Source organism: Coregonus clupeaformis, unplaced genomic scaffold (genome assembly GCF_020615455.1).
Source record: "Coregonus clupeaformis isolate EN_2021a unplaced genomic scaffold, ASM2061545v1 scaf0085, whole genome shotgun sequence".
Classification (NCBI taxonomy): domain Eukaryota; kingdom Metazoa; phylum Chordata; class Actinopteri; order Salmoniformes; family Salmonidae; genus Coregonus; species Coregonus clupeaformis.
In genome coordinates, this window is record NW_025533540.1 from 671624 (window position 1) to 698819 (window position 27196).

Genomic DNA, 27196 nt, shown 5'->3' on the forward strand with positions numbered 1-27196 from the left:
GGGCTTTACGGAAGAGTGGCCAGAAAAAAGCCATTGCTTAAAGAAAAAAAAAATAAGCAAACACGTTTGGTGTTCGCCAAAAGGCATGTGGGAGACTCCCATTAACATATGGAAGAAGGTATTCTGGTCAGATGAGAATTTTTTTTGGCCATTAAGGAAAACTCTATGTCTGGCGCAAACCCAACACCTCTCATCACCCCGAGAACACCATCCCCACAGTGAAGCGTGGTGGTGGCAGCATCATGCTGTGGGGATGTTTTTCATCGGCAGGGACTGGGAAACTGGTCAGAATTGAAGGAATGATGGATAGCGCTAAATACAGGGAAATTCTTGAGGGAAACCAGTTTGTCTTACAGAGATTTGAGACTGGGATGGAGGTTCACCTTCCAGCAGGACAATGACCCTAAGCATACTGCTAAAGCAACAATCGAGTGGTTTAAGGGGAAACATTTAAATGTCTTGGAATGCCCTAGTCAAAGCCCAGACCTCAATCCAATTGAGAATCTGTGGTATGACTTAAAGATTGCTGTACACCAGCGGAACCCATCCAACTTGAAGGAGCTGGAGCAGTTTTGCCTTGAAGAATGGGCAAAATCCCCGTGGCTAGATGTGCCAAGCTTTATAGAGACATACCCCAAGAGACTTGCAGCTGTAATTGCTGCAAAAGGCGGCTCTACAAAGTATTGAATTTGGGTGGGGTGAATAGTTATGCAAGCTCAAGTTTTCTGTTTTTTTGTCTAATTTCTTGTTTGTTTCACAATAAAAAATATTTTCCATCTTCAAAGTGGTAGGCATGTTATGTAAATTAAATGATACAAACCCCCCAAAAAATCCAGTTTTAATTCCAGGTTGTAAGGCAACAAAATAGGAAAAATGCCAAGGGGGGTGAATATTTTCTATTTATTTTTTATTTATTTTTGATTTTTTTGATTTTTGAGAACTCTGTTTATTAAGTTTTACACACACACAGACAAGACAAAGCAATATAAATAATATACTCAACTAGACAAAAATACAAATAATACATATAAAAAAAAAAAAACTTTAAAGATACCATACTTTAGACAAGTTAAACACACCAGGCAGAAGGCTACAAAAGGTTAAAGGGCAATCTATAGTATAGGGACAGAGCAAACACCTCACCATTGTTCCTGTAAACAGTTAAGGGATGGGGTGGAGATATGCAACCACTCACAGACAGTCAAGGCCACAGACCAATCATCCACTGGACCAAAAATAAAAAGTTTACAATGCTTTAAAATAAAAAATGAATATTGATAATTTTATGTAGGCGTGAACAGAATTAAAAAATAAAAATAACTGGGAAAAACAAGCTCACACCTTAGTCTCTGCCCGGGCGAGATGAACAAGGCATCCGCAGGTCACAATCAATAAGCACATCAACCTTAATGCCCCCACCCCCACCCCAGAAAAAAACACAGAGAAATGCTCATCCAACCCCTAAGTCACAGGGGGGTCAAATACAGACTTATTTTGGTTTTAATAGGAATGCCATCAGAGGATGGACTGTTTAAAGTAAGACCGGAATGGAGCCCAAGCCTCATTAAACAGTTTGGGGTTCCCACGTGAATTGAATTGAATTTTTTCTAGTTTCAGAGAGCACAACACAAGTAAGATAACCTTTAACATTAAACCTGTCTTCTCTTGAGATTAGTCATACTTAGTTTTACTGCAAGATTTGAATTGACACAATGTTTGTTCTTCAAATTATGTATTTTATTGGCTCTGTTTATTGGCTCTGTGTCTGGACTCTAAGGGTAAGGAAACCAATGTAATTCAGGTGAACTATCCCAGTATGGCCTGTGGGTGTGATTGTCAGGGGAGGGGGCAAGATGTTTGAGTCACAGAGTTGGTAGAGTTTCAGACCTGTGGTTAGGCGATCGATTATTAATCTAGTCAGAACAACTAGTCTACTCGTTCAATTGTAATTTGTGGCTAAAACCTATGGAAAAAATTAGTTTTCTGTCAAGTAAACATAGATTACCTGTTGAAAAACAATATAGAATTGCAGGGAAATGGTCTTTAAAATACAAAAGACTTTCAGGGGGTGGACCCCCAAACCAGATTGTTCACCCCCACTTTTATACAAATAAATATACAATGATTGAAGAATGAAGCAGGTGTTAAACATGGGAAAGACAGTCTTGTCTTACCCAGAAACCAGCAGTTGACTACGCCATTGTCGACACTTTAATCAAATCAATAGGCCTATATCAATATATTTTAACAATACCATATTATATACATCTGGCCCTTCATTGGACACTGTGTTAACAAACCTCCAAACGAGCTTCAATGCCATACAACACTCCTTCAGTAGCCTCCAACTGCTCTTAAACGCTAGTAAAACTAAATGCATGCTCTTCAACCGAACGCTGCTTGTACCCGCCCACCCGACTAGAATCACTACTCTCGACGAGTCTGACCTAGAGTATGTGGACAACTACAAATACCTAGGTGTCTGGTTAGACCGTAAACTCTCCTTCCAGACTCACATTAAGCATCTCCAATCCAAAGTTAAATCTAGAATCGGCTTCCTATTTCGCAACAAAGCCTCCTTCACTCATGCTGCTGAACATGCCCTCGTAAAACTGACTATCCTACCGATCCTTGACTTCGGCGATGTCATTTACAAAATAGCCTCCAACACTCTACTCAGCAAATTGGATGTAGTCTATCACAGTGCCATCCGTTTTGTCACCAAAGCCCCATACACTACCCACCACTGTGACCTGTACGCTCTTGTTGGCTGGTCCTCACTACATGTTCGTCGTCAAACCCACTGGCTCCAGGCCATCTATAAATCACTGCTAGGCAAATCCCTGCCTTATTTTGGCTCATTGGTCACCATAGCAGCACCCACCAGTAGTATGCGCTCCAGCAGGTATATCTCACTGGTCATCCCCAAAGCCAACACCTCCTTTGGCCGCCATTCCTTCCAGTTCTCTGCTGCCAATGACTGGAACGAACTGCAAAAATCTCTGAAGCTGGAGACTCTTATGTCCCTCACTAACTTTAAGCATCAGTTGTCAGAGCACCTTACCGATCACTGCACCTGTACACAGCCCATCTGAAATTAGCCCATCCAACTACCTCATCCCCATATTGTTATTTATTTTGCTCATTTGCACCCCAGTATCTCTATCTGCACATCATCTCTTGCACATCATTCCAGTGTTAATACTAAATTGTAATTATTTTGCACTATAGCCTATTTTATTGCCTTACCTCCATAACTTGCTATATTTGCACACACTGTATATAGATTTTCTATTGTGTTATTGACTGTACGTTTTGTTTTACCCCATATGTAACTCTGTGTTGTTTTTATCGCACTGCTTTGCTTTATCTTGGCCAGGTCGCAGTTGTAAATGAGAACTTGTTCTCAACTGGCTTACCTGGTTAAATAAAGGTTAAATAAAAATATATTAAGTATCATTAGCTTTTATAACCTTCAATCTGCAGTAGGAGCCTACCAGTATGCAAATTAGGGAGCCAAATAATGTCTCTCACCGACGCGATTCAGTTCCCGACGTTCACCTAAATGATCTGTCCAAAAAGAGCAGTTTGTTTGTGAATAACCCATCACTAGGCTACACTGACGAGTCACTTTAGCGATCACTGGCTCGACAGGGAAATACAAACAAGATCTTTGGGTTACTTTCCCGATGCGATACCATGGACTTGGGACTGTGAAGAGACCTCTGCTGGCATGTCTTGTGGGTGTCTGAGCTGTGTGTAAGTTGTTTTAAACAGACAGCTCAGTGCATTCAACATGTCAATGCCTCTCACAAATACAAGTAGTGAAGTCAATCTCTCCTCTACTTTGAGCCAGGAGAGATTGACATGCATATTATTGTTTGCTCTCTGTGTACATCCAAGGGCCAGCCGTGCTGCCCTGTTCTGAGCCAATTGCAATTTTCCTAAATCCCTCTTTGTGGGAACAGTAGTCCAGGTGCGACAAAACTAGGGCCTGTAGGACCTGCCTTGTTGATAGTGCTGTTAAGAAGGTAGAGTAGCGTTTTATTATGGACAGACTTCTCCCCATCTTAGCTACTGTTGTATCAATATGTTTTGACCATGACAGTTTACAATCCAGGGTTACTCCAAGCAGTTTAGTCACCTCAACTTGCTCAATTTCCACATTATTTATTACAAGATTTAGTTGAGGTTTAGGGTTCAGTGAATGTTTTGTCCTAAATATTTAGGAGTAACTTATTCCTTGCCACCCATTCCGAAACTAAATGCAACTCTTTGTTAAGTGTTGCAGTCATTTCAGTTGCTATGGGAGCTGACGTGTATAGTTATGAGTCATCCGCATACATAGACACTCTGGCTTTACTCAAAGCCAGTGGCATGTCATTAGTAAAGATTGAAAAAGTAAGGGGCCTAGACAGCTGCCCTGGGGAATTCCTGATTCTACCTGGATTTTGTTGGAGAGGCTTCCATTAAAGAACACCCTCTGTGTTCTGTTAGACAGGTAACTCTTTATCCACAATATAGCAGGGGGTGTAAAGCCATAACACGTGTTTTTCCAGTAACAGACTATGATCGATAATGGCAAAAGCCACACTGAAGTCTAACAAAACAGCCCCCACAATCTTTTCATCATCAATTTCTCTCAGCCAATCATCAGTCATTTGTGTAAGTGCTGTGCTTGTTGAATGTCCTTCTCTATAAGCCTGCTGAAAGTCTGTCAGTTTGTTTACTGTAAAATAGCATTGTATCTGGTCAACACAATTTTTACCAACACACTAAGGGTTGGTAACAGGCTGATTGGTCGGCTATTTGAGCCAGTAAAGGGGGCTTTACTATTCTTAGGTAGCGGAATGACTTTTGCTTCCCTCCAGGCCTGAGGGCACACACTTTCTAGAAGGCTTAAATTGAAGATATGGGAAATAGGAGTGGCAATATCGTCCGCTATTATCCTCAGTAATTTTCCATACAAGTTGTCAGACCCCGGTGGCTTGTCATTGTTGATAGACACCAATACTTTTTTCACCTCTTCCACACTCACATTTACAGAATTCAAAATTACAATTCTTGTCTTTCATAATTTGGTCAGATATACTTGGATGTGTAGTGTCAGCATTTGTTGCTGGCATTTCATGCCTAAATTTGCTAATCTTGCCAATGTAAAAAATCATTAAAGTAGTTGGCTATTTTGAGCACTTTTTCTGGGATGCTTGCTTGTTTTCATTGCTTTACTGGGAAGCTTAGCAGGAGTAGACATGCTCATGTTATTAATGTTAGTGCAGGGTGGACTTCCTACTAGGGCACACCGGCTCAGTCCTAACAGAGTAAATCTGGTTCATAGGCACATGATTACTGCATACAAATGATTTGGATGGATCCCATCCTCCTTACAAAATGTGTTTTTGTTTCCAAAAGGTATTGAAATTGTCAACAAAAGTTACACCCATTGAGCTGCAATAATCACGTAGCCAGTTGTGAAGAAAGAGAATCCTGCTAAAGCGTTCAATGCCACGATTTAGAGAGGGCACAGGGCCAGATATGATGGGTCTTTTGTTAGTGTCTAGCAGAGAGTCAATCAGCTCTTTTGAAATCCAGTTTCAACTGTTCAGAGCTGCCCTTTATAATAGCATTAAAACCCACATGGACTACGATAGAATCGATGTCCATGTCCTGGCATAATACACTCGGGAGCAGTTTAGTAATGTCATTTACTCGAGCTCCAGGATAGGACATTGTTTTTGCACCAGGAACAGTCACATTTCTTACCATGGAACTGCCCAAAATCACGGCTGGCGAGAAGGACGAGGAAATCCGCCCACTCCCACGCTTCACAGGATGGTGCAGGCCTCCGACAGATGGAGAAGCCCCCTCAATCCAGAGCAGGGACGGAAGGTTGCCGATGTCGACTTCCAAATCTTAGGGGAAGGAGTAGGAGTAGGCACAGCGGCTGCAGACACAGGCACCCCCAGCGACGAAGGAGCAGGAAGATCAGGCTCCAGGACGGCGAAGCTATTCGTTGTTTGTATCCGCTCCGGGCCTCTCGTTGGGAGTGTAGATGCTTTGAGGGAGGTCGCTGTCTTCGGCTTCCACGGCTCGTGACATGCGACCATCGTTGATTGCCTTTCTCCTCTTGCTGTGCTCCTTCGACGCTGCTATCAGATGGGGGAGGAGAGGCAGGAGATGGCTCCCCTGGCAAATGAACTCCGGAAAACACCGGCCAGTAGGATAAATACAAGACGGAGATGCATCCAACATGCGCGAACGCAGTCCAGCCACCGGCGTTCCACTCTGCGTTTTCCCCAGACACTTAAATAGGCTGGCGACCTGCGTGATCAAGGAAGCCACCTCAAGCCTATAATCCTCGGCAAGCAAACAATTGCCGCATTGGAACTGAGTGATCCAGTTTGTCCCGAAACAAAGCGTAGTAGATACATGGAACCGTTAATTTACCTCCAGACAACGAGGGCTTTGGTAATTTGAGAACCGGTTTTAAAATATTTTTGTGTCAATAAATATTACAGTCCTCTAGACTTGACTTATATTGAAAATGGAATACAGAAATATCTCATTTACGTAAGTATTCACACCCCTTTGCAATGACACTCCAAATTGAGCTCAGGTGCATCCACATTTCCTTTGATCATCCTTGGTGTCACTACAACTTGATTGGAGTCCACCTGTGGCCAATTCAATTGTTTGAACATTATTTAGAGAGAAACACACCTGTCTTTATAAGGTCCCACAGAGTACAGGTCATGTCAGAGCAGAAACTCTACCATGAAGTCCAAGGAACTGTCCGTATATCGCCGAGATAGAATTGTGTTGAAAGTTTCCAAGAGCACAGTGGTCTCAATCACTGGGAAATGGACAAAATATAGAACTACCCAGACTCTGGCTAGAGCTGGCCGTCCGACCAAACGGAGCAAGTGGCCTGCCAGAAGGACAACCGTCTCTACTGTTTGGACATGACTAAGAAGGAAACACACAGTTGCCAGTGCATGTCAGAGCAGAAACTATACCATGAAGTCCAAGGAACTGTCCGTAGAGCTCCCAGATATATAATTGTGATGAGGCATATATCTGGGGAAGGGTATAAAACTATTTCTAGAGTGTTGAACGTTTCCAAGAGCACAGTGGTCTCCATCATTGGGAAATTGAAAAAAGACTCTACCTAGAGCTGGTCATCCGACCAAACAGAGCAACTGGCAAGAAGGACCAAGAACCCAATGACCACTCTGACAGAACTACAGAGTTCCTCTGTGGAGATGGGAGAACCTTCCAGAAGGACAACCATCTCTGCAGCACTCCACCAGTCAGGCCTTTATGGTAGAGTGGCCAGACGGAAGCCACTCCTCAGTAAAAGGCACATGACAGCCCTCTTGGAGTTTGCCAAAAGGCACCTAAAGGACTCTCAGACCATGAGAAACAAGATTCTCTGGTCTGACGAAACCAAGATTGAACACTTTGGCCTGAATGCCAAGTGTCACGTCTGGAGGAAACCTGGCACCATCCCTACGGTGAAGCATGGTGGTGGCAGCATCATGCTGTGGGGATGTTTTTGGAAAAAGTCAAGTGGTCTAAATGCTTTCTGAATAGTGTGTGATTTAATAAATACATGTATAACACACACAGGAATCTGACATTGCTCATCCTAATATTTCTATATTTAATTCCTTTATGTTACGTTTTTAGATGTGTGTGTATTGTTAGATATTACTGCACTGCTGGAACCCAAGCGTTTCGCTACACCAGCAATAACATCTGCTAAATATGTGTATGCCACCAATAACATGTGATTTGATATAGGAGAAGGCTATGCAGACTTTTCTGACCAGTGAATTGGAACTTCTAAATGAAAAAGTAGCCGTCTGACAGCGAGTCTGTTACCGTCTGTTACCGTCTGTTTAGCCTGTTAATCATGTGCCTCCACCAGCCCAGCCCTGAGAGACATGGATTAGGTTACGTAATACTAAATCACTTCAGATATTTATTTTAGCCATGGAGTGGATTACAACCCGACATAGAGATCTGATAGCATGACCAGGAGACGGCTCACATGACCAAAAACAGGATCCGTCTTTTTGAGGTGAATCAAAGCCTATACACTGAGGCCAATCACATATACACATTTCAAATTCAATCAATCAAATGGATTTTATAAAGCCCTTTTTAAATCCGCAGTTGTCACAAGTGCTTTACAAATACCCAGCCTAAACCCCAAGGAGCAAGCAATGCAGGGATACATCACGATTAAAAGTGTTCAGATTTCATTTTATTATTATTATTATTAGTAGTAGTAGTAGTACCCCAATGGTGGAACAAGCTCCCTCACGACACCAGGACAGCGGAGTCACTCACCACCTTCCGGAGACATTTGAAACCCCACCTCTTTAAGGAATACCTGGGATAGGATAAAGGAATCCTTCTACCCCCAATTGTAAAGTGGTTATCCCACTGGCTATAGGGTGAACGCACCAATTTGTGAGTCGCTCTGGCTAAGAGCGTCTGCTAAATGACTAAAATGTAAATGTAAATGTAGTAGTAGTAGTAGTAGTTCTGGCAAGTCTCATTGAGAATGACATGTCAGTTAGGTCACGATAAAAGCGTATTTATTTCATAAGAGAAATGACCGCTGCCACACAGCCCAATCAACACCCCTCCCTCCCGCCATCCTCCAGACAGACTGGTGCTCTACCCAGCTAGCTCCAGAGTCCTCCCAGAGTCCTCCCAGCTAGCTCCTGAGTCCTCCCAGCTAGCTCCTGAGTCCTCCCAGAAGGCTCCCGAGTGGCGCAGCGGTCTAAGGCAATGCATCTCAGTGCCGGCGGTGATTGGGAGTCCCATAGGGCGGCGCAGCGTCGTCCGGGTTTGGCCGCTGCAGGCCATCATTGTAAATAAGAATTTGTTCTTAACTGACTTGCCTAGTTAAATAAAGGTTAAATTAATAGATGAGACACCGCCCAGGCAGCTACTGGACTGTAGCCAGCCTCTCCCTACAGCCTCCTCCCTACAGCCTCCTCCCTACAGCCTCCTCCCTACAGCCTCCTCCCTACAGCCTCCTCCCTACAGCCTCCTCCCTACAGCCTCCTCCCTACAGCCTCCTCCCTACAGCCTCCTCCCTACAGCCTCCTCCCTACAGCCTCCTCCCTACAGCGACCTCCCTACAGCCTCCTCCCTACAGCCTCCTCCCTACAGCCTCCTCCCTACAGCCTCCTCCCTACAGCCTCCTCCCTACAGCCTCCTCCCTACAGCCTCCTCCCTACAGGACCTCCCTACAGGACCTCCCTACAGCCTCCTCCCTACAGCCTCCTCCCTACAGGACCTCCCTACAGCCTCCTCCCTACAGCCTCCTCCCTACAGCCTCCTCCCTACAGCCTCCTCCCTACAGCCTCCTCCCTACAGGACCTCCCTACAGCCTCCTCCCTACAGCCTCCTCCCTACAGCCTCCTCCCTACAGCCTCCTCCCTACAGCCTCCTCCCTACAGCCTCCTCCCTACAGGACCTCCCTACAGCCTCTCCCTACAGGACCTCCCTTCCACAACACCACCACCTCAGAACCAGAGATCATGACCCACACTACACCACCACCACAGAACCAGAGATCATGACCCACACCACAGGCTCATACTGTACTCCCTGTATCAGTGGAGGCTGGTGTAGCTTTAAATGGGAGGACAGGCTCATTGTAATGACTGGAATGGAATGAGTCCTCCAATTTCTCCACCCACTAGCCTCCACTGGGTTGTCCACTGACTAACCTGTTCACCGTTTGACCTTTAACACTGATCTGGAAGGACTGGGGGTTAACCTTTTTGTTTGGAAGATAAGTGTTAGACCTACCCATGCTGTATTGTCCTGTGAGGCTAAATATAGAGATGCCCTCGTCTGTCCCGGCGCTCGCCAGCTGTCTGTCTGTCTGTCTGTCTGTGGACATAGCAGCACACCTGATAGTAGATGCCCTTTTGTGATGTAATGATCAAAGCCAATGCTTCCATGTTCAGTGCTGCATGACCGCAATCGGCCTTTAAAAGATATTTCCGTCTCTATGGTATCGGCATCCCCCACTCGCCCACAATCAGTTTCAGGTCCAAAATTGTATTAGCTGTAATTGGATACCGCCGTTGTCTGAAGTTGGTACAGGTTATGCCAGGTTCAGTTGAGGGGAGGACGGCTCAAAATAATGTCTGGAATGGAGTCAATGGAGTGGCGAAACCACATGGAAAACCACTTATTTGACGTGTTTGATGCCATTTCATTGACTCCATTCCAGCCTTTATTATGACCGTACACCCCTCAGCAACCTCCACTGGCCAGGTTCCTGGGCCCCTCAGCTCCCTCCACTGGCCAGGTTCCTGGGCCCCTCAGCACCCTCTACTGGCCAGGTTCCTGGGCCCCTCAGCTACCTCCACTGGCCAGGTTCCTGGGCCCCTCAGCTACCTCCACTGGCCAGGTTCCTGGGCCCCTCAGCAACCTCCACTGGCCAGGTTCCTGGGCCCCTCAGCTCCCTCCACTGGCCAGGTTCCTGGGCCCCTCAGCTCCCTCCACTGGCCAGGTTCCTGGGCCCGGAGGCACAAAGCATATGATGACCGTACACCCCTCAGCTACCTCCACTGGCCAGGTTCCTGGGCCCGGAGGCACAAAGCATATTATGACCGCTACCCCTCAGCAACCTCCACTGGCCAGGTTCCTGGGCCTGGAGGCACAAAGCATATGATGACCGTACACCCCTCAGCTACCTCCACTGGCCAGGTTCCTGGGCCCGGAGGCACAAAGCATATTATGACCGCTACCCCTCAGCAACCTCCACTGGCCAGGTTCCTGGGCCCCTCAGCTACCTCCACTGGCCAGGTTCCTGGGCCCCTCAGCACCCTCCACTGGCCAGGTTCCTGGGCCCCTCAGCACCCTCCACTGGCCAGGTTCCTGGGCCCGGAGGCACCCTCCACTGGCCAGGTTCCTGGGCCCCTCAGCACCCTCCACTGGCCAGGTTCCTGGGCCCCTCAGCACCCTCCACTGGCCAGGTTCCTGGGCCCCTCAGCACCCTCCACTGGCCAGGTTCCTGGGCCCCTCAGCACCCTCCACTGTCCAGGTTCCTAGGCCCCTCATCACCCTCCACTGGCCAGGTTCCTGGGCCCCTCAGCACCCTCCACTGGCCAGGTTCCTGGGCCCCTCAGCACCCTCCACTGGCCAGGTTCCTGGGCCCCTCAGCACCCTCCACTGGCCAGGTTCCTGGGCCCCTCAGCACCCTCCACTGGCCAGGTTCCTGGGCCCGGAGGCACCCTCCACTGGCCAGGTTCCTGGGCCCGGAGGCACCCTCCACTGGCCAGGTTCCTGGGCCCGGAGGCACCCTCCACTGGCCAGGTTCCTGGGCCCGGAGGCACCCTCCACTGGCCAGGTTCCTGGGCCCGGATGCACCCTCCACTGGCCAGGTTCCTGGGCCCGGAGGCACAAAGCATCTCAGTGTAGCAGTGCTGATCCTTTTAAATCATAATGAATAAGTAGGGAGACGCTGCTACTCTCTGGGAATACAGGCCCTGATCCAGGTTCAGCACTCTGTTTTGGTCTGTTTCTTGGCCCCTCCCTCTCGCCTGGTTGGTGAGATCATGTCTGTAAAGGAGATCCCTGGCCTTTTCACAGAGGGTCATGTTTCTGCTGATTGAGTTGTTTTCACAGGATCATGACAGGTTCTCGTTCAGCACTGTGTGTTTGTTCATTAATATCTAGAAGAGTCATAGATATAGATATAGATATATCTATAGATATCTGGCCCTGCAACCAACAAAGTTCCACATTTGGGATGATTGAGTTGTTTTTGCAGGGCATGGAGAGTGAAGTACCTCACTAGGAGGAACACCACAGTGAAACTCTGTATGTTCTTAGTCTATTATCAGTTTGTATGAGGTAAGGACAGTCAGGGGTTGAGGTCCAGTCGGATGTAACAGGAGTAGATGGGTCATGTCTGGTTGACTGAAAGAACGAACCATTCACAGACCGAATCACCACAGACAGATTTTACTATTTTGGTTCAGAAACTATTTTGTCATGGTTTCACTTGGGCATGAGGTCATGGAACATTTTAATTTTGTCTGTCTGGTTATTGAGGAGTTGGTCATCATCCTGATCTGGTCCAGGATGGTCAATCTGATAAACTGAAGAGATGTATTTGTCTGGACTGGTCTTCATATTGTGTCATTGGGGAATCATAACACTAGCAGGAGTTAGTTGGTTAGTGTCTACTGGTTCAGTATGTGATTGGGCGGCAGGTAGCTTAGTGGTTAAGAGCGTTGTGCCAGTAACCGAAAGGTCGCTGATTCTAATCCCCGAGCCGACTAGGTGAAAAATCTGTCGGTGCCCTTGAGCAAGGCACTTAACCCTAATTGCTCCTATAAGTCGCTCTGGATAAGAGCGTCTGCTAAATGACTAATTATTATTGAATAACGGCCTGTTGTTGTTTGTCCTGCAGGTGATTGAGTCTCTGGGCATCATGATCTACAAGGCGTTGGACTACGGTCTGAAGGAGACTGAGGAGCGAGAGCTCAGTCCGCCTCTGGAGCAACTCATAGACATGATGACCAACATGACGGAGATGGAGAGGGACAGTGACCCCTGCCCTGATGAAGGTTACGAGGCCACCGAGGAGGAAGATGAGGAAGAGCCTAACACCGTCTGTAATGTTAAAGGATTCAGAGACATCATCATGGTATGTCCTGTAGTTACCTGTAACATGTTATAAGTGGGTCCAGCCTCCCCTCCTGCTCTTCTCATACGGAGCATCAGTTTAGGCTATGCCATATGGCTGTGGGCTACACTAGTTCATTTAGCAGACAAGATTAGCTTAGAATTCCATGCCATTATTTTATTTTTTATAGTATGTATGATACATTTGAACAAAGCTGAATAAAATAGAAAGGATATTTTCTCCAAACTATTTGAGGGAGGGTGCACATGCGGCTATTCTGTGTTGAGCAGTTAACAAAGAAACAGATCCTCCTATTATGCTTAGTTTAGTTATTAATGTAACTTTAGTTGTTCTACAAACGTTGGGCTCTACGTTTTGATTTTAGTACATTCTAAGGCTGCATGATGAGACTCCAATGATGATTTGAAAAAAGTATAATTATCGAATTACGAGGCGCATATTGAAGACGTTGGAAGAACTGTCCATATTTACTTTTCGTCAGCCAACAAGATGAGTCGGCCTAACGAACAGCAAAAGCACTAGCCCACGTCAATCTACTATCCCCCATAGTACAGAAGTTGACCTGTTCTATTCTGTGGGAGAAATAAATATTCCAAACATAGTCTGGGACAGTTGTGGGATGTGATAGATCCCAAATTAATACAACCACTAGCATCAAAATACCTTCTAAAAGCAATGAGGCTGATGCAACAGATGAGAACGTTTATCTTAAAATGTTGATAAACTATTCTTCTATTTCTTCACATAAGCGCAGCAATCAAAAAGTGACCGCAAATGCAATTATGCATGTAATGCTTTTTATTATAAAGGTGCAATTTTATCCTGAAAATGATCTTCCCCAAACATGAAACTCACGCGCTGTCTACAGTGGGGAAAAAAAGTATTTAGTCAGCCACCAATTGTGCATGTTCTCCCACTTAAAAAGATGAGAGAGGCCTGTAATTTTCATCATAGGTACATGTCAACTATGACAGACAAATTGAGATTTTTTTTCTCCAGAAAATCACATTGTAGGATTTTTAATGAATTTATTTGCAAATTAAGGTGGAAAATAAGTATTTGGTCAATAACAAACAAGCAAGATTTCTGGCTCTCACAGACCTGTAACTTCTTCTTTAAGAGGCTCCTCTGTCCTCCACTCGTTACCTGTATTAATGGCACCTGTTTGAACTTGTTATCAGTATAAAAGACACCTGTCCACAACCTCAAACAGTCACACTCCAAACTCCACTATGGCCAAGACCAAAGAGCTGTCAAAGGACACCAGAAACAAAATTGTAGACCTGCACCAGGCTGGGAAGACTGAATCTGCAATAGGTAAGCAGCTTGGTTTGAAGAAATCAACTGTGGGAGCAATTATTAGGAAATGGAAGACATACAAGGCCACTGATAATCTCCCTCGATCTGGGGCTCCACGCAAGATCTCACCCCGTGGGGTCAAAATGATCACAAGAACGGTGAGCAAAAATCCCAGAACCACACGGGGGGACCTAGTGAATGACCTGCAGAGAGCTGGGACCAAAGTAACAAAGCCTACCATCAGTAACACACTACGCCGCCAGGGACTCAAATCCTGCAGTGCCAGACGTGTCCCCCTGCTTAAGCCAGTACATGTCCAGGCCCGTCTGAAGTTTGCTAGAGTGCATTTGGATGATCCAGAAGAGGATTGGGAGAATGTCATATGGTCAGATGAAACCAAAATAGAACTTTTTGGTAAAAACTCAACTTGTCGTGTTTGGAGGACAAAGAATGCTGAGTTGCATCCAAAGAACACCATACCTACTGTGAAGCATGGGGGTGGAAACATCATGCTTTGGGGCTGTTTTCTGCAAAGGGACCAGGACGACTGATCCGTGTAAAGGAAAGAATGAATGGGGCCATGTATCGTGATATTTTGAGTGAAAACCTCCTTCCATCAGCAAGGGCATTGAAGATGAAACGTGGCTGGGTCTTTCAGCATGACAATGACCCCAAACACCGCCCGGGCAACGAAGGAGTGGCTTCGTAAGAAGCATTTCAAGATCCTGGAGTGGCCTAGCCAGTCTCCAGATCTCAACCCCATAGAAAATCTTTGGAGGGAGTTGAAAGTCTGTGTTGCCCAGCAACAGCCCCAAAACATCACTGCTCTAGAGGAGATCTGCATGGAGGAATGGGCCAAAATACCAGCAACAGTGTGTGAAAACCTTGTGAAGACTTACAGAAAACGTTTGACCTGTGTCATTGCCAACAAAGGGTATATAACAAAGTATTGAGAAACTTTTGTTATTGACCAAATACTTATTTTCCACCATAATTAGCAAATAAATTCATTAAATCCTACAATGTGATTTTCTGGATTTTTTTTCCTCATTTTGTCTGTCATAGTTGACGTGTACCTATGATGAAAATTACAGGCCTCTCTCATCTTTTTAAGTGGGAGAACTTGCACAATTGGTGGCTGACTAAATACTTTTCCCCCCACTGTACGTCTGCCAGTTAGTCTCTACACCCCTTGTAAAGCGGATTAATGTGCTTCATTTTAAGACGTTATTTGGCCACTTTAGTTGTGATACAAACCTTATTAAAACGTATAGGGCTACATGAGGTGTGGACTATGATTAGAAAAAGTAGAGAAAGAAAGGCATGCGCTGTTTCTTTACTATTTCTTTATTTTTATTGAATATTAAAACAATCTACCTGCAGTGAAGCCGCTCAACATCTACATTCAGTCATCTAACAGACTCCCATCCAGAGCGACCCACAGGAGCAGCCAGGGTCAACACTCTGCCCAAGGGCACGTCGACAGGTCTCCCACCACGTGAAAACGGGGACCAGAAGCAGCGACCTATCGGCCACTGGACCAAGCTCCAAATTGCCAGGCCACCAACCATCCAAGACAAGATCACCCCCCCCCCCCAGTTCCCTTAGAGCTGCCCCTCAACCATCCGAGACGTCCCCCCCCCTCATGTTCCACATGAACATTCAGTAGGTAGGCTACTAATGACCATCAGCAGCATCAGAGCTTGGAGAAGCCTAGTTACCGTGACTACATGTTCACGTGGAATTTAGCTGCCTTTATGACTTGTGTGACGGTAATACGGTCACCGCAACAGCCTCGTCTCTATTCTGTCTCGTCTGAGGACTGCTGTAGTTTTACTGTCTGATACAGAGCTGGAAATACCCCAATAGGATGCCATGTGGGACGCAGCCTGGTCTGCTGTCAGTTTACCTGGAATTCCCCCAGCATCCCTCAGAGGAGGAAGAAGGAAGATGAGACCTGTGTGTCCCAAACGGTACCCTATTCCCCGTGGGCCCCTGGTCTAAAGTAGTGCACTATAGAGGGAATAGGGTTCCATTCTCTGGTCTAAAGTAGTGCACTATAAAGGGAATAGGGTGCCATTCTCTGGTCTAAAGTAGTGCACTATATAGGGAATAGGGTGCCATTCTCTGGTCTAAAGTAGTGCACTATAGAGGGAATAGGGTGCCATTCTCTGGTCTAAAGTAGTGCACTATATAGGGAATACGGTGTCATTCTCTGGTCTAAAGTAGTGCACTATATAGGGAATAGGGTGTCATTCTCTGGTCTAAAGTAGTGCACTATATAGGGAATAGGGTGCCATTCTCTGGTCTAAAGTAGTGCACTATATAGGGAATAGGGTGTCATTCTCTGGTCTAAAGTAGTGCACTATATAGGGAATAGGGTGTCATTCTCTGGTCTAAAGTAGTGCACTATATAGGGAATAGGGTGCCATTCTCTGGTCTAAAGTAGTGCACTATATAGGGAATAGGGTGCCATTCTCTGGTCTAAAGTAGTGCACTATAGAGGGAATAGGGTGCCATTCTCTGGTCTAAAGTAGTGCACTATATAGGGAATAGGGTGTCATTCTCTGGTCTAAAGTAGTGCACTATATAGGGAATAGGGTGTCATTCTCTGGTCTAAAGTAGTGCACTATATAGGGAATAGGGTGCCATTCTCTGGTCTAAAGTAGTGCACTATATAGGGAATAGGGTGCCATTCTCTGGTCTAAAGTAGTGCACTATATAGGGAATAGGGTGCCATTCTCTGGTCTAAAGTAGTGCACTATATAGGGAATAGGGTGCCATTCTCTGGTCTAAAGTAGTGCACTATATAGGGAATAGGGTGCCATTCTCTGGTCTAAAGTAGTGCACTATATAGGGAATAGGGTGTCATTCTCTGGTCTAAAGTAGTGCACTATATAGGGAATAGGGTGTCATTCTCTGGTCTAAAGTAGTGCACTATATAGGGAATAGGGTGCCATTCTCTGGTCTAAAGTAGTGCACTATATAGGGAATAGGGTGCCATTCTCTGGTCTAAAGTAGTGCACTATATAGGGAATAGGGTGCCATTCTCTGGTCTAAAGTAGTGCACTATATAGGGAATAGGGTGCCATTCTCTGGTCTAAAGTAGTGCACTATATAGGGAATAGGGTGCCATTCTCTGGTCTAAAGTAGTGTACTATATAGGGAATAGGGTGCCATTCTCTGGTCTAAAGTAGTGCACTATATAGGGAATAGGGTGCCATTCTCTGGTCTAAAGTAGTGCACTATATAGGGAATAGGGTGCCATTCTCTGGTCTAAAGTAGTGCACTATATAGGGAATAGGGTGCCATTCTCTGGTCTAAAGTAGTGCACTATATAGGGAATAGGGTGCCATTCTCTGGTCTAAAGTAGTGTACTATATAGGGAATAGGGTGCCATTCTCTGGTCTAAAGTAGTGCACTATATAGGGAATAGGGTGCCATTCTCTGGTCTAAAGTAGTGCACTATATAGGGAATAGGGTGCCATTCTCTGGTCTAAAGTAGTGCACTATATAGGGAATAGGGTGCCATTCTCTGGTCTAAAGTAGTGCACTATATAGGGAATAGGGTGCCATTCTCTGGTCTAAAGTAGTGTACTATATAGGGAATAGGGTGCCATTCTCTGGACTAAAGTAGTGCACTATATAGGGAATAGGGTGCCATTCTCTGGTCTAAAGTAGTGCACTATATAGGGAATAGGGTGCCATTCTCTGGTCTAAAGTAGTGCACTATATAGGGAATAGGGTGCCATTCTCTGGTCTAAAGTAGTGCACTATATAGGGAATAGGGTGTCATTCTCTGGTCTAAAGTAGTGCACTATATAGGGAATAGGGTGCCATTCTCTGGTCTAAAGTAGTGCACTATATAGGGAATAGGGTGCCATTCTCTGGTCTAAAGTAGTGCACTATATAGGGAATAGGGTGCCATTCTCTGGTCTAAAGTAGTGCACTATATAGGGAATAGGGTGCCATTCTCTGGTCTAAAGTAGTGCACTATAGAGGGAATAGGGTGCCATTAGAGACGCAGCCCCTCCCCTGGCCATGTCATCCTGTTTTGGGCGTTGTGACAGTCAGGGTGGAGTGGAGAATGTCACCCCTCTGGTTTTTACCCGACGTTATTTCTTTCTAGTTTAAATGTCACAGTCACATGCCTTTCTTCCAGACCTGTTGTTAATCACAGCAGCATACCATGAGGTTCACAGCTTTAAATGGAGCGTGTCTGTGTTGGTGGTTGCTTGTCATGCACTTATTCAAGGGCCGTGTCCCTAATGGGTTCATATTTAGTGCACCAGGGGCCGTAGGGTTCTATTTGGGACCCTAACAAGGTGTGTAGGACAGGAAACTAAAGGACGTGAATTCCATGTTAATGATGATGGAGAAAGAGCCGTCTTTCTGAATGCCTCTCCTCCTCATAGAACCATTATGTAATAACAAATCAATCACTCACACGGCCTAGTAGTGTTAGAATTAGTGTTACTACGGGTTACCGCTGGTATAGAAGCTATTTAATAAGTCAATTGTTAACATTGTATATGTAAGGTTTTTTTGTGTGCTAAATTATATTCTTGTACTGATTTTTAATGGTTTACTTACTTGCTAGAGCCCGTTGCTCCCCAGAGAACATCAGCCATCAACAACCTCTCTCCATCACACTCTGTTCCGGGCTGTCTTCTCAAGCTCCTTAGGATAATGCTTTGTGTATACATGAAGTTGTTATCAGTGTGTGACTTTGACCCCCCCCCCCTCCTCTCCTCACAGCTGTGTACGTCCCACCTGCCCAGGCCCTCTGATGCCCCTAACCACTACCAGGCGGTGTGTAGGGCGCTCTACGCAGAGACCAGGGAGCTGCGCACCTTCCTGGAGAAGATCAGGAGTGCCAAAGAGGTGAGAACGCCACTGACACGTTTATTCACCCTATCACCACACTGACTAGACGGGGTAGAAATCACCACACTGACCACAACCGCTCTGCTGTGACCACCAGTAGTGTAGAGAGGAGCTGGTGGGGCTCTGCTGTGACCACCAGTAGTGTAGAGAGGAGCTGGTGGGGCTCTGCTGTGACCACCAGTAGTGTAGAGAGGAGCTGGTGGGGCTCTGCTGTGACCACCAGTAGTGTAGAGAGGAGCTGGTGGGGCTCTGCTGTGACCACCAGTAGTGTAGAGAGGAGCTGGTGGGGCTCTGCTGTGACCACCAGTAGTGTAGAGAGGAGCTGGTGGGGCTCTGCTGTGACCACCAGTAGTGTAGAGGAGCTGGTGGGGCTCTGCTGTGACCACCAGTAGTGTAGTGAGGAGCTGGTGGGGCTCTGCTGTGACCACCAGTAGTGTAGAGAGGAGCTGGCGGGGCTCTGCTGTGACCACCAGTAGTGTAGTGGAGCTCTGCTGTGACCACCAGTAGTGTAGAGGAGCTCTGCTGTGACCACCAGTAGTGTAGTGAGGAGCTGGCGGGGCTCTGCTGTGACCACCAGTAGTGTAGTGGAGCTCTGCTGTGACCACCAGTAGTGTAGAGAGGAGCTGGCGGGGCTCTGCTGTGACCACCAGTAGTGTAGAGGAGCTCTGCTGTGACCACCAGTAGTGTAGAGGAGCTCTGCTGTGACCACCAGTAGTGTAGAGGAGCTCTGCTGTGACCACCAGTAGTGTAGTGGAGCTCTGCTGTGACCACCAGTAGTGTAGTGGAGCTCTGCTGTGACCACCAGTAGTGTAGTGGAGCTCTGCTGTGACCACCAGTAGTGTAGAGAGGAGCTGGCGGGGCTCTGCTGTGACCACCAGTAGTGTAGAGAGGAGCTGGTGGGGCTCTGCTGTGACCACCAGTAGTGTAGAGGAGCTGGTGGGGCTCTGCTGTGACCACCAGTAGTGTAGTGGAGCTGGTGGGGCTCTGCTGTGACCACCAGTAGTGTAGTGGAGCTGGCGGGGCTCTGCTGTGACCACCAGTAGTGTAGTGGAGCTGGCGGGGCTCTGCTGTGACCACCAGTAGTGTAGTGGAGCTGGCGGGGCTCTGCTGTGACCACCAGTAGTGTAGTGGAGCTGGCAGACATACATTTTAAAATGCATCCTTAGTTCCCCATTGATTTATCCCCACTGAGAGGTTCAATGTGGACTATCAGATTGAACATTACCTATATCTGACATCCTCATTACATGAAAACGTATCGATTTAGAAACGCACCGGAGAGACCCCGTATAATGGTCTTCTAGTGTTGACCCAGAGCTCTAATGCTTCTAGTGTTGACCCAGAGCTCTAATGCTTCTAGTGTTGACCCAGAGCTCTAATGCTTCTAGTGTTGACCCAGAGCTCTAATGCTTCTAGTGTTGACCCAGAGCTCTAATGCTTCTAGTGCTGACCCAGAGCTCTAATGCTTCTAGTGCATAGCAACACCTCAAAATAACTTCCACAGTGTATTAAAATGATATCCTCCCCCCCTCTCTCTCTCCATTCCTGTCTTCCCCCTGTACCTTGTAGAACCTGCTGCGGATGGAGGGAGACACTGGAGAGGAACCAGTCAGAGATCTCAACGAGCTACAGAACGCTGACTGGGTAAGAGTAACCTAACGTAGCAGGGCAAAAAAATAGTCCCCACATCCGATTTACAGGGGAATCGGAAGTTAGCTTGAAAATACCTTATCCCTGAAAACCAGAAAAATCCGCTTTCTGACGACAGCGAGGATGGTGGGAAAGACACGCCACAATTCCCTTTATTATCTCTTAACACGGGAATGATACTTGACACTGCATACTGTAAAAAAAAAACGATCCTTCTAAAACCCTCTCAATGTTGACGCTATTTTACGGGGTTGGGGTCAATTTCAATTCAGGAAGTACACTGAACCTTACATTTTAATTCCAATTCTCTTCAATTAGGAACATTTGGAATTGAAATTTGGTTTACTATCCGAATTGACTGGAATTAGAAATGAAATGGACCCCAACCATGTTATTATCTGGTGTCCCCCAGGCTAAGTTCTGGATGCAGGTGATGGGTGACCTGCGTAACGGGGTCAAGCTGAAGAAGGTCCACGAGAGACAGTACAACCCTCTATCTATAGAGTTCCAGCTCACACCCTACGAGATGCTGATGGATGACATCCGCTTCAAACGATACAAACTACGGAAAGTCATGGTGAGGGGGTTCTACGTGAGGAATATTATCTTAAGGGAACGATGGATGTTCATGTTTTAAGTCATGGTGAGGGAGGGTCTCGTCTGTTAGCCTGGTTCCACATCTCTGGGCTCTCGTGTTCATAAAACGTTGCAGAGTTCTGCTCTATGATCAGTTTAGCCTTTTAGATCATAATGAATACGATTGTAGAGGAGGATCCTGATTTCATGTAACTGTTAGTCTACACCTGTTTACGAAGCATGTGACCGATTTGATCCTAGATTAGCAGTCCTACTCCGAGATGCTTTTTGGATATGGGCCCTGATTTATTAATTTTTTTCATACAGTGCTTTCGGAAATTATTCAGACCCCTTCCCTTTTTCCACATTTTGTTACGTTACAGCCTTATTCTAAACTGGATTAAATAAATAAAACATCCTCATCAATCTACACACAATACCCCATAATGACAAAACGAAAACAGGTTTTTAGAAATGTTTGCAAATTTATTACAAATAAAAAAACGATACCTTATTTACGTAAGTATTCAGACCCTTTGCTCTGACACTTGAAATTGATCTTAGGTTTCCAGTGATCATCCTTGAGATGTTTCTGCAAGTTGATTGGTCCACCTGTGGAAAATTCAATTGATTGGACATGATTTGGAAAGGCACACACCTGTCTATATAAGGTCCAACAGTTGACAGTGCATGTCAGAGCAAAAACCAAGCCATGAGGTCGAAGGAATTGTCCGTAGAGGTCCGAGACAGGATTGTGTAGAGGCACAGATCTGGGGAAGGGTCCCAAACAATGTCTGCAGCATTGAAGGTCCACAAGAACACAGTGGCCTCCATCATTCTTAAATGGAAGAAGTTTGGAACCACCAAGACTCTTCCTAGAACTGGCCGCCCGGCCAAACTGAAGAATCGGAGGAGAAGGGCCATTGTCAGGGAGGTGACCAAGAACCCGATGGTCACTCTGACAGAGCTCTAGAGTTCCTCTGTGGAGATGGGAGAACCTTCCAGAAGGACAACCATCTCTGCAGCACTCCACCAATCAGGCCTTTATGGTAGTGTGACCAGACGGAAGCCACTCCTCAGTAGAAAGGCACATGACAGCCCGCTTGGAGTTTGCCGAAAGGCACCTAAAGGACTCTCAGACCATGAGAAACAAGATTCTCTGGTCTGACGAAACCAAGATTGAACTCTTTGGCCTGAATGCTAAGCTTCACATCTGGAGGAAACCTGGCATCATCCCTACGGTGAAGCATGGTGGTGGCATCATCATGCTGTGGGGATGTTTTTCAGCGGCAGGGACTGGGAGACTAGTCAGGATCGAGGCAAAGTTTAACGGAGCAAAGTACAGAGAGATCCTTGATGAAAACCTGCTCCAGAGTGCTCAGGACCTCAGACTGGGCTGAAGGTTCACCTTCCAACAGGACAACGACCCTAAGCACACAGCCAAGACAACGCAGGAGTGGCTTCGGGACAAGTCTCTGAATGTCCTTGAGTGGCCCAGCCAGAGCCCGGACTTGAACCTGATCGAACATCTCTGGAGAGACCTGAAAATAGCTGTGCACCAACGCTCCCCATCCAACCTGACAGAGCTTGAGAGGATCTGCAGAGAAGAATGGGAGAAACTCCAAGCTTGTAGTGTCATACCCAAGAAGACTCAAAGCACCTTTGGCAGTGATTACAGCCTCAACAAAGTACTGAGTAAAGGGTCTGAATACTTATGTAAATGAGTAAATATTTGTATTGTTAATAAATGTGCAAAACATTATAGAAACCTGTTTTGTGCTTTGTCATTATGGGGTATTGTGTGTAGATTGAGGGAAAATAACAATTGAATCCATTTTAGAATAAGGCTGTAACGTCACAAAATGTGGAAAAAGTAAAGGGGTCTGAATGCTTTCCTAATGCACTGTGTATATCTGAGATATCTCAGACTGCAGTGTAGAGCTCTGATGATTTTCTGAGATACAGCGCCCTCCATAGTTATTGGGACAGTGACACATTTGTGTATGTTTTGGCTCTGTGCTCCAGCACTTTGGAATAAAAACAATGATTAAGTTTAAAGTGCAGACTGTTTATTTGAGGGTATTTTCATCCATATCGGGTGAACCGTTTAGTAATTACAGCACTTTTTGTACATAGTCCCCCCATTTTAGTTGACCAAAAGTATTTGGACAAATTCACTTACAGTGCATTTGGAAAGTATTCAGACCACTTTACTTTTTCCACATTTTGTTACGTTACAGCCTTATTCCAAAATGTATTTAATCTGGGGGGGTTTTCTCATTAGTCTACACACAATACCCCATAATGGTTTTTAGACAATTTTGCAAAAAACGGAAATATACCGTTTACATAAGTATTCAGACCCTTTACTCAGTACTTTGTTGAAGCACCTTTGGCAGCGATTACAGCCTCGAGTCTTCTTGGGTATGACGCTACAAGCTTGGCAGACCTGTATTTGGGGAGTTTCTCCCATTCTTCTCTGCAGATCCTCTCAAGCTCTGTCAGGTTGGATGGGGAGCGTTGCTGCACAGCTATTTTCAGGTCTCTCCAGAGATGTTCGACCAGGTTCATGTCCGGGCTCTGGCTGGGCCAGTCAAGGACATTCAGAGACTTGTCCCGAAGCCACTCCTGCGTTGTCTTGGCTGTGTGCTTAGGGTCGTTGTCCTGTTGGAAGGTGAACCTTCAGCCCAGTCTGAGGTCCTGGGCACTCTGGAGCAGGTTTTCAACAAGGATCTCTCTGTACTTTGCTCCGTTCATCTTTCCCTCGATCTTGACTATTCTCCCAGCCCCTGCAGCTGAAAAACATCCCCACAACATGATGCTGCCACCACCATGCTTCACCGTAGGGATGGTGCCAGGTTTCCTCCAGACATGACGCTTGGCATTCAGGCCAAAGAGTTCAATCTTGGTTTCATCAGACCAGAGAATCTTGTTTCTCATGATCAGAGTCCTTTAGGTGCCTTTTGGCAAACTCTAAGCGGGCTGTCATGTGCCTTTTACTGAGGAGTGGCTTCCATCTGGCCACTCTACCATAAAGGCCTGATTGGTGGAATGCTGCAGAGATGGTTGACCTTCTGGAAGATTCTCTCATCTCCACAGAGGAACTCTGGAGCTCTGTCAGAGTGACCATCGGGTTCTTTGTCACCTCCCTGACCAAGGCCCTTCTCCCGAATTGTTCAGTTTGGCCGGGCGGCCAGCTCTAGGAAGAGTCTTGGTGGTTCCAAACTTCTTCCATTTAAGGATGATGGAGGCCACTGTGTTCTTGGGGACCTTCAATGCTGCAGAAATGTTTTGGTACCTTTCCCCAGATCTGTGCCGCGACACAATCCTGTCTCGGAGCTCTACGGACAATTCCTTCAACCTCATGGCTTGGTTTTTGCTCTGACATGCACTGTCAACTGTGGGACCTTATGTAGACAGGTGTGTGCCTTTCCAAATCATGTCCAATACATTTGAATTTACCACAGGTGGACCAATCAACTTGCAGAAACATCTCAAGGATGATCAATGGAAACAGGATTCACCTGAGCTCAATTTCGAGTCTCATAGCAAAGGGTCTGAATACTTATGTAAATAAGTTATTTCTGTTTTTTTATATTTACTTAATTTGTAAAACTTTCTAAAAACCTGTTTTCGCTTTGTCATTATGGGGTATTGTGTGTAGATTGATGAGGATTTTATCAAATTAATCCATTTTAGAATTAGGCTGTAACTTAACAAAATGTGGAAAAAGTCAAGGGGTCTGAAATATTCACAATGCACTGTATGTGTCTTAAAGGAGTCAACTTTAATATTTGGTGCCAAATTCGTAGCACGCAATGACTACGTCAAGCTGACTCTACAAACTTGTTGGCTGCATTTGCTGTTTGTTTTGGTTGTGTTTCAGATTACATTCTGCCAATAGTAATGAATGGTAAATAATGTATTGTGTCATTTTGGAGTCACTTTTCTTGTAAATGAAAATATAATATGTTTCTAAACACTTCTACATGAATCTGGATGCTACCATGGTTACGGATAGTCCTGAATGAATCGTGAATAATGATTAGTGAGGAAGTTAGACGCACAAATATCATATCCCCAAGACATGCTAACCTCTCACCATTACAATAACACGGGACGTTAGCATTTTTAGGGGGTAGTGTGTGTGTGTGTGTTTGTGTGCTCACTACCTCTGCTGTTCCCATGTGTTGTTACTCCAGCTGAATGGAGACATCCCTCCCAGGTTAAAGAAGAGTGCTCATGAGATCATCCTGGACTTCATACGCTCCAGACCACCTCTCAACCCTGTGAGTACTGACCTAGTCTCTGACCAGCTCTCAACCCAGTGAGTACTGACCTAGTCTCTGAACACCTCTCAACCCAGTGAGTACTGACCTAGTCTCAGACCAGCTGTGAGTACTGACCTAGTCTCAGACCACCTGTCAACCCAGTGAGTACTGACCTAGTCTCAGACCAGCTGTGAGTACTGACCTAGTCTCTGACCACCTCTCAACCCTGTGAGTACTGACCTAGTCTCTGACCACCTGTGAGTACTGACCTAGTCTCTGACCACCTCTCAACCCTGTGAGTACTGACCTAGTCTCTGACCACCTCTCAACCCTGTGAGTACTGACCTAGTCTCTGACCACCTGTCAACCCTGTGAGTACTGTTCATATTGTTGATAATATACATCATTGCCTATGATGCAGACCTATTTCACATTGTTAACATGCTGTGTTACGACAGACATGATGGTGATGAATTCTGACAGACTAACTGCTGTTACGACAGACATGATGGTGATGAATTCTGACAGACTAACTGCTGTTACGACAGACATGATGGTGATGAATTCTGACAGACTAACTGCTGTTACGACAGACATGATGGTGATGAATTCTGACAGACTAACTGCTGTGTTACGACAGACATGATGAAGAGGATGAATTGAGATGGTGGCTTGTCTGTCAGCTCCCTGCTGTTACCTCTGAGAGCACAGCGATGCGCACTAGGCTGTCATTAGTGCCCTTATTGGGATGCCTTCTTGTCCCCAAGGGGATGAATCCAGTTTTATTGAATTGAAAGGAATGGGATCTGCTTCAGTATGTGTTTCATTGGGGATGGTTGATGAGCGGTCTCTCGTGCTTCAGTATGTGTTTCATTGGGGATGGTTGATGAGCGGTCTCCTGCTTCAGAAGTCATTATCTGCTTGTCTGTCTGCGTGCAGGTTTCTGCCAGGAAGCTGAAGCCTCTTCCTGCGAGGCCGCGGAGCCTCCATGAGCGCCTCCTAGAGGGCATCAAACAGGAGAGGAAGCTACGGCCTGTATCACCTGACATGATCCGACGCAACCGCCTGGGTGAGCAGCACACACACACACACACACACACACACACACACACACACACACACACACACACACACACACACACCGCCTGGGTGAGCAGCACACACACACACACACACACACACACACACACACACACACACCGCCTGGGTGAGTACACACACACACACCGCCTGGGTGAGCAGCACACACACCGCCTGGGTGAGTACACACACACACACCGCCTGGGTGAGCAGCACACACACCCCACACACACACACACACACACACACACACACACACACACACACCGCCTGGGTGAGCAGCACACACACACGGTGTTACACTCTCACACACACACACACACACACACACACACACAGTGTTACACATGTTGACCCTCGCTCCATTTCCTACCCACATATTATTATATTAGTGTCACATATTAGAATGTGGACTTTGTTACCAGGTTTAGTATCATAATACTCAATACCATCACGATACCATTACGATACCATTACGATACCAAAACGATACCAAAACGATACCATCACGATACCATCACGATACCATATTAGCCAAAGTCACAAAATGGCACTTGATCCAGACAGATAAACTCGGCCACTGCTCTGTTCCATTGTTGGGCATCCTTTGAGTTCAAGATCATTACATTTGACATCTTTTACGTCAACATTTTTCAGAGACGTCTATGTATGCATTAATGAATCAATTATACAATCAATTTGACTTTGTTTTTACCAAGCCAACTACATAACAACATAATGG

At 46.0% G+C, this 27196-nt stretch overlaps 1 protein-coding gene across 5 annotated transcripts in view; it reads left to right on the forward strand.

The window, feature by feature from the left end:
- Nucleotides 1-27196, forward strand: part of spire1a (spire-type actin nucleation factor 1a) — a 112344-nt gene that overhangs the window by 31450 nt on the left and 53698 nt on the right. For all 5 annotated transcript variants that reach the window (XR_005997924.2, XR_005997925.2, XM_041869313.2 and 2 more), the window contains exons 3-8: nt 12455-12691; nt 18749-18874; nt 20447-20521; nt 20940-21104; nt 25306-25392; nt 26314-26443. Coding sequence is in view for 3 of the 5 variants with exons in the window: in XM_041869313.2 (XP_041725247.1) it covers nt 12455-12691; nt 18749-18874; nt 20447-20521; nt 20940-21104; nt 25306-25392; nt 26314-26443 (820 nt within the window). In the remaining 2 variants the exon portion in view is untranslated. The remainder of the gene's footprint in view (nt 1-12454; nt 12692-18748; nt 18875-20446; nt 20522-20939; nt 21105-25305; nt 25393-26313; nt 26444-27196) is intronic.